This window comes from Pelophylax lessonae (genome assembly GCF_965119305.1).
Source record: "Pelophylax lessonae genome assembly, chromosome: 8".
Lineage (NCBI taxonomy): Eukaryota > Metazoa > Chordata > Amphibia > Anura > Ranidae > Pelophylax > Pelophylax lessonae.
The window spans coordinates 214,842,193-214,854,857 of record NC_138775.1 but is presented as its reverse complement, the minus strand read 5'-3'; the positions used below and the strand labels follow the sequence as shown (position 1 = coordinate 214,854,857).

General features: G+C 41.0%; 1 protein-coding gene across 6 annotated transcripts in view; it reads right to left on the bottom strand.

Annotated features, from left to right (window-relative positions):
* The window catches only part of AGL (amylo-alpha-1,6-glucosidase and 4-alpha-glucanotransferase), a 170,558-nt gene that overhangs the window by 10,751 nt on the left and 147,142 nt on the right, over positions 1-12,665 (bottom strand). For all 6 annotated transcript variants that reach the window (XM_082265874.1, XM_082265872.1, XM_082265873.1 and 3 more), the window contains exons 25-30: positions 12,341-12,443; positions 11,512-11,737; positions 9,982-10,093; positions 9,750-9,885; positions 3,856-3,968; positions 2,161-2,372 (exon numbers count right to left, since the gene is read on the bottom strand). In XM_082265874.1, the coding sequence (XP_082122000.1) occupies positions 2,161-2,372; positions 3,856-3,968; positions 9,750-9,885; positions 9,982-10,093; positions 11,512-11,737; positions 12,341-12,443 (902 nt within the window). The remainder of the gene's footprint in view (positions 1-2,160; positions 2,373-3,855; positions 3,969-9,749; positions 9,886-9,981; positions 10,094-11,511; positions 11,738-12,340; positions 12,444-12,665) is intronic.

Here is a 12,665-nt window from a genome sequence, read left to right as displayed (position 1 = left end):
CAAACAGGTGATCCCCCACAAATGGAAGATCAGACGAGGCCTTCTTAGAAGCCTGGTCCGCAGACCAGTATTTCAGCCAGATAATGAGCCTTCAGGAACACTGCTGAGACAGACAGTCTAGAAAGCAGGAGAGCAGCATCCAAAGAGGCATCATAGACAAACTGTAGCCCTTGGACCAACTGATCCACCAGCTCCACCAAGGCAGAGGAGAGCTGCTTCTTCTTCAAAGTCCCGGCATAAAATCTTAGCCCACTTAGTCAGAATTTGCGACACCAGGGCAATGGTATTTACCGGCCTAATCGCCGAACCAGCCACAGCCACATATGGTGGGCCAGAGCCTCTGCCCTCCCATTAACTGGACCTGTAAAGGCTGGAGTGGCACTCCTCAACTGGAGTGAAGGTAGCTCAATTTGACCTGGAATCCAACCCGGCATCAGCCGCAACCTTCATTTTTAGTTTTACGCACTGACACAAACAGTGCATTCACCACCGCTTATTTAAGCGCGGCTATAGGAGCAGAGGAATCATCCTCACTATCTGAGCACTCAGGGTGCTAAACACAGACCCAGTAGGGTCGCTATATACTAAGCTCACCCCAAAAAACATAATCGGGGGAGGCCGCTGACTGCGATCCCACAAAGAGGACGCCCAGAGGACATCCCTGCTCTATTCACCAGCCCCCAGGGTGGCAGGGGACCCTGCTCAACCCCTCATTGCGCCCCAGGAAAACCCAGTCAGCCCCCTGGTCAGCAGCAACTTCAACCAGCCCCCCTTAAGAGCACGTGGCAACAGCCAGCTTATAACCTCACCCAGGGAAGGGGGGGGGATCCACAGACCCACAGTGACCGAAATTTTAGAGGGGCTGGGGGGGGGGGGTCCGACTATCCCAGGGAGGGGTCCACGTCCACCCCAAAACCCTCCAGGGGTAGTGGGAGGACAGCTACTTACCACATCAGGAACAGGGTGGGCACTGCTCCCTACAGGACACCGCTCCATTTTAATGTGGGTGCTGTTGGCTAGGAGGAAACACTGCGACTCAGGCCGAAGCCAGTACGTATGCGCCCTCGCGAGATGTTTAACACACAGGCCAATCCCCATCCAGTCGGGGGCTATGTCGTGGCCGGCCTAGCGCGGAGCTGCAGTCTGCACGCGCTCGCTGGCCAGACTGGGGGGGGGGGGGGACCCTAAGGATCTATGTTATGTTATCCAGTTCGTCGCCCAGTCCAGCATTTGACCGTAGCTCTCACAGGAACAAAATAATAAAAAGAGGAAAAAATTCCATGTAAAAAGAAAAAATTGCCAGGACCAAAGATCCCAGCAAGGAACTAGGTCCTTAGTCCTGACTAGGCAGAAGAAAAACTGAATACCCATAGCAGGAAGTGGGAGTATACCCTCAGGGTCTGCCCCATAGGTGTGTTTAGGCTTTTTCTCTGCCTCGTTTCCTACTCCTGTAGGTGGCAGTATAACCCTACGGTAAAGAAGATGAAGAGCTGTGTCCGTCAATGAACGAAAGAGAAATCATGTATTTCCATGTGAATGAACCTGGAGAATATACACTGCCTGGCCAAAAAAAAAAAAAAAAATGTCGCCACCAAAATAAAAGGTCACACACTCTAATATTTAATTGGCTTTGATTACGGCATGCATTCGCTGTGACATTGTTTCGATAAGCTTCTGCAATGTCACAAGATTTATTTCCGTCCAGTGTTGCAATAATTTTTCACCAAGATCTTGCATTGATCATGGGAGATTCAGACCACTGCGCAAAGCCTTCTCCATCCCAAAGATTCTCAATGGGGTTAAGTTCTGGACTCTGTGGTGGCCAATCAATGTGTCAAAATGATGTCTCATGCTCCGTGAACCACTCTTTCCCAATTTGAGCCCAATGAATCCTGGCATTGTCATCTTGGAATTTGCCCGTGCCATTAGGGAAGAAAAGATCCATTGATGGAATAACCTGGTCATTCAGTATATTCAGGTAGTCAGCTGACCTCATTCTTTGGGCACACACGGTAACTATTCAAAAGAATAGTTATTGCATGCTTAGTTTAGTTAGTTGCTTAGTTAATTCCAGGTGGCAACTTTTTTATTGGCCAGGCAGTGTTTTAGCAAACCGAAGGTATTATATCATCTAAATGAAATCATACATTTCACACTTACCAACACCATTGCCACAGGAAAATTTGGCCGGAGCTGGTAGTCACACCAGGGGCTGGAGGCTCCATAGCTGTCCTTGTAAATGCCACGTTTGTGAACCAGATCTGGACGCTGTTCATTGGGGTCAGAAGGATCGTCTGAGACATAAAAGTACTTCTCAAAATGATCCTTAATGCGCTGATTCCACTCAGAGAAAGCTATTAACAACTCTTTCCCTGAATTAAAAAGCAGAAACAAGAATCAACTCAAATGTTGCAACCATAATAAAAACACTTCGAACATAACGCAATGAGACTTCTTGCATATGTGTTAACTGACATTTCTGCTAACAATATCTAAACATATATTTTATAGGCATGTGTTGTAAACTATTAAAGAAATGATACAAGACAATAACATTTTGTCTTTTTTTTAATGGTGGAAGATATAGACTTAGTGAAAAAAAAAAAAAATGCCTTTAAAAAAACTTAAAAAAAAAAAAATGAAATGACAGAAGCACCAACCCATCAGTAAGTTTTCTGAGTCAAAGGCTTATATGAAGGAAAGAAATATGCTGACTGCAATGTTTATTAAAGACCTAGACACTTACTAGTAAGACCTAGCACACACTATACCGCGGCTTGTACTGCAGACAACCGCTGGCATCGATCCATACAGGCATTTGTATTCGTCATAAATGTAAGTGCTCTAACCATTTAAATAAAACATTTTGGGGGATAATGCACTATTTCTGGCCTTCCTTATTCTTGTCTCATATGTGGAATACCATTGGATGCTGAATCGAGTGTATGTGCCAGGAGATCCTCTTCCTTCACTACCCTAGGTGCAGGAGACAAAGAATATACACCTTAAAGCCCTCCTTTATTTGGAATCTGGTAAGAGGCTATTTGTATATTAGGTGAAGGTACTTGATTCACCCCCACCTGTGGTGTCACAAGAGGCTCTCCCTGGATCGACCATTACCTATTTATGCCCTTTATATTACCTTTCTCTGGTAAGAAGTAAATTCAAGAGGTGGTGGGAAACTGTCACATTCCTTGCTGGAAAATCACTTCCAAAGCCAGTTTAAATTTTTTTCACGTTTTCTACACTCAATATTTTTGGATACCGAGTTGGAACACTGGGACTTATTTATCACTTATTTTGGAATGAATTATTCCCTTTGGACTTTATTCACGTTTATACACCTTGTTTTAGTTTATATGTAAATAAGGATATTCACATGGAAATGTTTTGATTTACAATTGTTCACCATCATAATTGTAGCGCACCAGACTATTTTTCACAATATATATATGAATATATATATATATATATATATATATATATATATATATATATATATATATACACATACACACACACACATACATACATACTTTAACTTATTTATTATATTATAATTTATGATTTTGTGTTTCAAACTTTATCATACTCGAGATGTTATAAAGAAGAACGCACAGTAAAAAAAAAAATCATATGTAAATAGTTGGTTTGGGCTGCTCGTTCTTAAGAATTACATGCAAAATAACTGTACCGCTTTCAGCACCTAAAATCGGAAACAATCATACCGCCAGGGAGGTTAAACAGGGCTTCTAATTACTTTAGTGAAAAATAACAACGTGAACATGAGAAAGCAGGAAATATATAGCACACTATACATTCTTCTGGATGTTAGAAGTTGTATCAATTTCTCACCTTCTCTCTGCACTTTGACTCCTTTGTATGGATACACATTCTTCTTACTCAGCTCAGTTAACCAGCGCAATGTAGATTTACTAAGGCCGACAATCTCTACTGCAGATCCATCCCTAATAAGAAATTACAATGAAACATCGCCACCTGCTGTATTCACACTAGTAGTGCAGACAAGTGCAGTAATTTACAGCGGGGACATGTAATAACCAGGCTTGTTCTGTAGTTTTATTAACTAATGCACCATAGGAAATAAAGTCAAGCATCTACATGGTTGTTTTAAATATTACTATATATTCTTCACAAAGTACGAGCAGGAGGTTACATCTCAGTGTTACAAGTCTTGAAAGGTTGAAACAAAACCACCTGCTGTCAAATCCTGAAGATGAAACAACTTATTTCACACTATGTGGTTGATTTAAAAAAATTGGAGTGTGCAAAATCTAGTGCAGCTCTGCATAGAAACCAATCAGCTTCCAGGTTTTATTACCAAAGCTTTATTGAACAAGCTGAAGTTAGAAGCTGATTAGCTACCATGCAGAGCTGCACCCAATTCTGCAATTTCCAGTTTTAGTAAATCAACCCTACTGTGTATCTATGACAGCACTTAGATGCAGGAGGTCCAACTGCAAATTAGTTACTTATCTATTTTTTAGTTTTGGGTGGACTGTGAATCCACTGTCAGGACAATAAAACATAATACTCAATCATTTCAAAGAAACACAATGAGTTTTGGTAATTCATTTTTTTTAAGCATCAAGAAAACCAAGTATCTGTAGAATAACAATGAAGAAAAGAAAACAGATGCTCCTGCGCTTGAGGGGCTGTTATGCAACTTAATTCTATGGAAACACGACTGCCACTCCCAACAGGTCGGGGAAACCCAGATACAAGTCTAAAGAGAAAAAAATATACAGAGGGCGCACCAGCCTAGCGCATCACCTTTGTAACAAATCGCTTTAATAAAAACATATTGTAACATAAAATTGTTACATGTTTCGGGGGGAGGAAGGGGGGACACCCCCAAAACGCGTAAGCTACTTTTGGAGGTTTACATCCTACCACAGTTTGCATTAGTGGACATGCTCCGTGGTGACTTACAGTGGACTTACAATTTTATTTTTGCCTGTCATTTTATCAACTTTGGGAGTATGATGTATATGTTTTTATTAAAGCGATTTGTTACAAAGGTAATGTGCTAGGCTGGTGCGCTCTCTGTATATTTTTTATCAGTAGCATAACATAAAGTGTAAGCAGAAGCCAAATATACACATTATAAGAGAAGAGATGAAGACAAAACAGTTAGCAGAAGAAGCATGTCCAAATCAAAACTTTTATTATTCCTAGAGCTGCACAATTCTGGATAAAATGAGACTCACAATTTCTTTTTGCTTAAAATAAAGATCACGATTCTCTCAGGATTCTCTGCGTAATATCATATTTTACATTATACAAAAAAATTTGGCTAACCTTATTGTACCTTTTTTTTTTTTTTAATTCACTGAACGGTATTTTTTCCCAAAAAATGGTCTTTGAAAGACCGCTGCGCAAATACAGTGTCACATTAGATTTAACATTTATTCTCTAGGGTCTCTGCTAACAAAATATATATAAATAATATTTGGGGGTTCTAAGTAATTTTCTAGCAAAAAAATACTGATTTGAACTTGTTAGCAACAAGTGTCAGAAAAAGGCTTAGTCTTTAAGTGGTTAAACTGACCTCATTTAAAGACTGAAGTTCATCCCTTTGAGCTAAAAGAACAAAATAATACAATGTTTCTCCTTATCTCTCTTTGCTGGCTGTTTTCTTTTTTCTTTCTTTGACACCTGTCAGCTGTGAAGAGAGAAAGCTCTGCACTGATTTGTGGAAATGCTGGATTGCATTTTTTTAACGATTAATCGTGCAGCTCCAACTCCTTCTTATGCTACATGTACACTAGCCTACCCTGACCGCAGTTGTAGGAAAACACAAAACGTGGCAAAAAAAGCAAACCACATTTTTTTTGCGGCCGGCGGTCAAAGCATTCCTATTCTGAACGTGATTCTTCTTAGGAGGCAGCTAATCAATTCTGCTAAAAGCCTATGTGTACATGGACACATAGGCTTTTATGAAGTTGAGTTTAGGACAGTGGCGGCTGGTGCTCCATCAGTTGGGGGGGGGCGGCAGATGGACCTGCCCCCTCCCATATCACTCCAGCCTTCACCACCACATCTCTCTCACCCACCCGCCAGTTTACTTACCTTGTACCTCTAGAATGACAGGCGGCGGCAGCTTCCCCCTCAGGCTCCTTCATGTCCCTTCTCGGCGGCCGTCTCCTCCCCCCTTCTTTTTCAATAGCATGCCTTCTCCTTTCAGCCAATCGGGAAACAGGTTTGAGAACCCACTTTCTGATTGGCCGGGAGGAGAATCAGTGTGGCAATAGCGAATATTCATTCGCTATTGTCACACAAATGGGTGGGCTCAGGGCGCAGTGCTCTGCGCCCCAAGAGCACCCTTTTTTGGAGCCTATTAGAGCCTCTGGCTCTAATCAAGTGCTTAAAAAAAAAAAAAAAACCCCATTGGAATCCGTGCGTCCAGGGCCTGCATGTAGATTAGGGGGCCGGATGCATAGATAGGGGGGGTGGCGCCCCTGCGCCCCCAATGGACGGGCCTCCACTGGAGCTTTGGCAAAAAAATGCCAAAAGCTCCTAAACTCAAGTTTAGGAGCTGCCAGTGTACATGAAATCTTAAGACAGAAATGTCAGTTCAATAGGAATTTTTTTTCTTCGGTAGCAACATTTATTTTAAAGTCTTTCACTACGTTCACAGAAAGCTTCCTGTCTCTTAAAACCGAACTGTTTCACAAAACTCGAATTTCTTTTCCAGTGGCCTCATGGCAAGCAATCCTAGAGACCTGCTAGCTCATGCTCAGTATCAGGTCTACCCTCTTGGTTTTGCTGGTAGAAGCAGATAGAATCAGATTTATGCCCCTAAATTATCTGTCAGAAATACACTAAGGCCCCTTTCACACTAGTGCGACTTGTCCCATGATTTTGGAACGTAAAATCGCATGACAAGTCGGTTTCCATTATTTTCAATGAGCCCCATTCATGTCAATGCGTTTTGAAGTCGCACCGCCTTCAAAGTAGTTCCTGCACTACTTTGGCACGATTTTAATGCGTTTTGAGGTATATAGCCCTGAGCCATTGCTCAAAATCGCTGCAAAGTCACGGCAAAATCGCGTCACAAAAGCGCGGTAAAATCGCGTCACATAAGTGTGAAAGGGGCCTTAAAGCTCAACTTACCACACCAGCATAAGATTGTTTATTTTTACAAAAGCAAGTTGTTTTAAGTCAAGTCCAATGATATTTAAAAAAAAAAATCCTTTCCCTCGTGTAATGTTTTGTGAAATTCAAATAAAACTATATCCATTTTAATTTTATTTTGTTTAGAGTGGAGATGGAATAAAACACCTGTCATGTTTTAAGCCTGGTACACACGGTTATTTTTGTTTTTGTTCAGAGGAGCTCACAAGGAGAACCTGTACTAAAGATGCAATGTTAGTACAGCAATCTCCCTGCTCAGCTATTGTGTTCCGACAGTGGGACTGGACTGCCAACCCCCCCCCCCCCCCAGGACACACCGGTCAGCACTAATCGTTCAACAGAAGCCAATCGTGAAATGAGTTTCTGGCAAAAAAGTAACTGCACACACGGGTCGAATGTCAGCCAGTATCTACTGTCCCAGCTCATTTCGGACAATATTCGACCCGTGTGTATGGGGCTTTAGTTCCTATGAGGAAGTATTATCCTCTCTATTTCTCCTGTTTACTACTATCAAAAAAGGAGAGAGTGAAAGAAAATTCAAAATTTTGGTTGCCATGGAAACAGGAATAGAAAGGACATTTTCCAATGGAGAAACTAGTTCTGGTGACATCCAGGGATTCCCTCACTTTGAAGGGATTTTCTTTCACTTCCTGTTGGCTAGGGGACAGTAAGTGAAGAGAAATCTTCCAGATAGGAACACAGATGACAAAAAAGAACTGATGGGTTTTAACCCTGCCTTACGCTCTTCAAAATGCCTTTGGGCCAATTCACGCGTGTTGACTGGAGTTTTACTGCACTGTAAAATGCTGGTCACTGTTAAGGCACACAGAATACTATTGTTTTCTGTGTGTCCTATTCACACTGCAACAAAGCCCAGAGCTGTGCTGTAGCGAGCCACAATAAAATGCAGACATGCTGCATTTTATTGCAGCATGCTGTACAGAAGTGCATTGCGCTGCTGTATAGTGGTGTGAATGAAGTGCCACTTTTGTGCACTTCAAATGTCTGTGTCTATGGTTCCCTGTGAGGTATATACCTTACATGGGTTATTGGCTTTGGTCAATACCATTTGTAAGTGCAAGGAACAACTATATGCAACCTTTTCTAGTTGATAGTGGGGTTTATGATTTATATACTATTATATATGCATTATTATCCATCCCCTTCTTTTCTATTTTTAAGTAGCATTTCTATACCAGCACCTTTTGCTCCTGAGGAAGCAAAATATGCGAAACATGTTGAGCCACTTGTAAAGGGGTGGTAGAACTTCCTACTATTTATACCAGTTAGCTCTTCAATCTGTAATTAGATTTGTTGGGTGATTTGTACTAGGCCATCTCTCCTAATGATTTTGGGTGCAAAATGCTACTATGTTTTTAAACTCCTCATTGTGCATCAATAAAGCTTTATAATGTTATTGAACTACGTTTGGTTGTGCCTATAAAGTCCATGAACTGTAGTTCATTTTGTCAGTTATATATCTAGATTATCGGATAAAATAAAAAGTCTCAGCATTATGGCTGTGGTCAGGATCTTCAGCCTAGTGGTGCTGTTCCCAGCATACTAACTCTGCTTTCCACACTCTTCATCTACATTCTGTATACCCGCAGTATCAGCTGACTGCAGTTTTTGATTGTGCTGCTCCAGGCAATTAGACTACACCTCTATAGCATACAGTCTGACCTAAGCCTGTGTGACACACATTCAAAACATGAAATACGTTTTTCAATTTAACTTTAAAGTTACCAAGGAATTTTAAAGCATATACTGTTTGAGGCTTTATCCCCAATCTATTCTTTGTTGACACTCAATTCCTGTGGATTAATGTTGCTGCTTGAACCTCTGGACAGGGAGAGGTTACATGACTGCTCACATCAGCAGTATTCGGTCCCTCGCCCAAGTTAGCTATACAGATGGTCCCTAATCCTCATTGATTGCTCAGCACATGCTTGCCTCTGTCCCAAGCTGAGATGAATGCACTTTAGTCACCACATTATGGTCACATGTCTACCCTTATTCATAGTGCATTATTAACAAGGTGCATGCGTGTCAAAGCCAGAGGCATACACATTAGGGAGCGCCGTGTGGGACCCTGCAAAGCGGTGTAGCCACCCTCAAAACAGATACAGAATACAGAGAACCTTCTAAGGCAGAATGTAAACAGGTGACAGGCAGCAGACATAAAGCAAACATGGTAATTCCTGTAGTAATGTATGCTGCTATATATACAGTATATTGCATTTCAGGTTTTAATAACACTTTAACATACTGAAAAAGAAAAAAAATGCGTGTGCTGGATAGGAAAGTCTATGGACTCTTAGGGGGGGATTTACTAAAACTGGAGCGTGCAAAATCTGTTGCAGTTCTGTATAGTAACCAATCAGCTTCCAGGTTTTCTTGTCAAAGCTTAATTGAAAAAGCTGAAGTTAGAAGCTGATTGGCTACCATACCCAGCTCCACCAGATGTTGAGTGCGCCAGTTTTAGTAAATCTCCTTCTAGTATTAGGATGCATGGACATCAAAGCTTAACATAATCTTTCCTTGTGAATAGATGACAAAATCTCATGTACTGCAGATGGGGATTTATGTACCTTGGTGATGCTGGAATTCCTTTATTTCGGGCACCTTCACTCTCCCCCATTTTATCCATCCAGGTGCCACAGTTTAATCTATTTCCGCCAAACACGAATCCTGTCACTGGGTCAACGCCTGCAGTGATATTAAATCCTGCAAACCAATATTAAAGAATATTAAGAAAGGAAAGCTGAAATAGAGTTAAAAATAACAGACGTTATACAGTAATTTTTGCTGTAATACACTCACCTTCATCCCTCATGTGCCGATCTATTTGAGGTCCAGCATTCCTTTCTCGGAAGTTGATTCCCTGAGCGTGACGCTGCAAAGCCTCTTGGATAACATCATAGAGTGGCTGGTCCTATATAAAAATACAGACAATTCTGTAACAGTAATGAATACCACAGTGTATTTCTAAGACGTAACATACTGTATACACACACGTGTGTGGAATGTTTTGTATTTAAAGTTACCACCTTCAAGCAACCCTATACCATACTTTCAAGACCAGAATCATGGCAGTCCTTATTTTAATGGATTTGGGCATAAATTGTATATCTAAATTTGAAAAATCTGACTGATTCTGATTACAATCTGAGGCCCTTGTTCACATCTGGATGTAGCAGAAATGCAGGCAGAAATGCGCGTTTCTGCCCATATTTCTCCAAACGCGCAAACAATGCACAAAGGGATACAACGTACTTGCGGTGAGATCATTTCTTCATGGCACCCCAAACGCGGTTAGCAGTCACATGTTTTGCTGCTCTTTTTCTGCATGACAAAATGTGCAAAAAAAGCACACAAAAACGCTTGTCACAAAAACGTTCTAGGCTCAGTGCCAAAATTAATAAAATGCGCTAAAAATGCAATGTGGCAGAAACGCTCAGGTGCCAACGAGCCTGAAATTTTACTCCATAAAAGGGGCCATTAACACAAACCTCATATTGGTTTGGTAAATCCGAGAGTAAAAAAAATAAGCATGCAGTTACATACTTTTCTGTTGCAGTGATGCATAAATGCAGGGCCACTGATAGGGGGGTACCACACAGGGGGGCCTGGAAAGCAGGAGGGTTGGTGAAGCAGGACGGAAGGACAAATAAAGAATGACTGTGTTGTCTCTCCCTACAGCAGCTGTAAGCTGGTTTCTCCCCATCTCCCTCCCGCCGGCTTTCAGCTGCTGGATGCCAATGATCCCCCTCCTTGGGGTGCCCACATCTGAATTGGCCCCTTCTTTTTCTGAATTGGACACCGTGAGCGATCGGTACCGAACACTCCTGTGCCCATTCATGACTGAGCAGCCTATGTCTTCTGTTCATTCACCTTCAGTGCAGCGGAGGCTACAGAGAACGGAATTGAAGAATCTATGTCCTCAATTAATTTCTCTTTCTCAAAGGTAAGATGTCAGGGTTCTGTTTAGACCCTTGATATTTCATCCAAAACCCCTCACTCCCTCCCTTGTAAAAAGAAAAAATTGTTTAAAAAAAATAAATAAATAAAAATATATTTTTAAAGTGTAAAAAACATTTTTCACAAGCGGAAAATGTTTTAAAAATTGTGATTTTTGTCATTCGGGGGGTAAGAGAGGCATGCAGTCAGGCAGTCTGTACAGGGCCTATACACACACATTTGATTGTTTCCTAACTGAAGAGTTGTGTAACAAAGAATTCATTCTAAGTTATATAGTTATAAGTGAGTTGTAAGCTGCTCTTCTGTCATTACTTTCTTATTTAAAGCTAAATTGCGGTGAGAAAATGTCAAACAAAAAAAAAAAAAGCTTACCACTGTCCCTGCAGCTGTAGGAGGAGAATCATCTTTGGGGTACATCCTGGAGACTGGACACTTGAGGATCTCTTTGCCGTTGGGAACTATGTTGCAATAATCTTGTATACACTGAAGCCACCACCACACAGCATCACGGCAGTTATACCTAGAGTAGGTGCCCTGACCAAGAAGGTTGGGGATGAGTCCATGTCTCAGGGTTCCAGCAAATGCGAGAATAATGTTCCTGAAGGTATAAAGACAACAATAAACCAACAAGCTCTTTAATCTCTTTATTACAGAGGGTAAAACAAATTGTAAATACCTGAACACTGTTTTGCGACTGACATGTGTTAGTAAAACTGTACCATCACAACTACTTAGTGTATCCAGGTGGAATATACCTTTTTATTCTCAAGATAGATTGGGCTTTTATTAGGTAGTAAATGATAGTGGATTGATTTTTATTATCAAAGGAAAACTGGCACAAAATAGTAAAAATATATATAATTTTTTTTAAATGTAGCTGTATATATTTCTTACTATTACCATGACCTACCAGCAAAAGAACAACCCAAAATAAATCCTCCTATAATGTTATATGTAGAGTGTGTATGTGTTTTCACTTTCTGGTCAAAGTGACTATTGGTGGTTAATACAGTTAACCCAGCCAGAGACAAAGTACTAGGGTTTATACATCTGTATTTTTTTGTATTTTTTTTCTTGTATTGTTTCTGTTATATTGGAATAAAATATTGGTGTATTTTGTCTACACTTAAAAATATGAAAACAGTATAAAATGATATAGGTTACTGTAAACCGTTATTGGAAACCAAGGATCGTCCCTAACCTGGCCTCAATGTGGCGTCCAGGGATTAGCAGTAACCCTCTCAGAGAAATGAATGTGTCTCTGCCCCAGCAACGGAAAATCCCTGCAGAGAAATGTGGAAGACCTGGAAGAGAAATTAAGACCAATGTAAACTATATATAAGAGATTCTACTAGCATTGAGCTCAAAATCTAATTATTTACTGATCGTAAAACATGCCCATGAGTCTACAGTAATATTTACTTACCTTTGACTGCCTATCTTATGCCATCGTAGTCTGATGTGCACTGATCTTGACTTTTGGCTTTTAGTGCAGTGTGTTTTCTCGTGTGACCAAGCATATCACT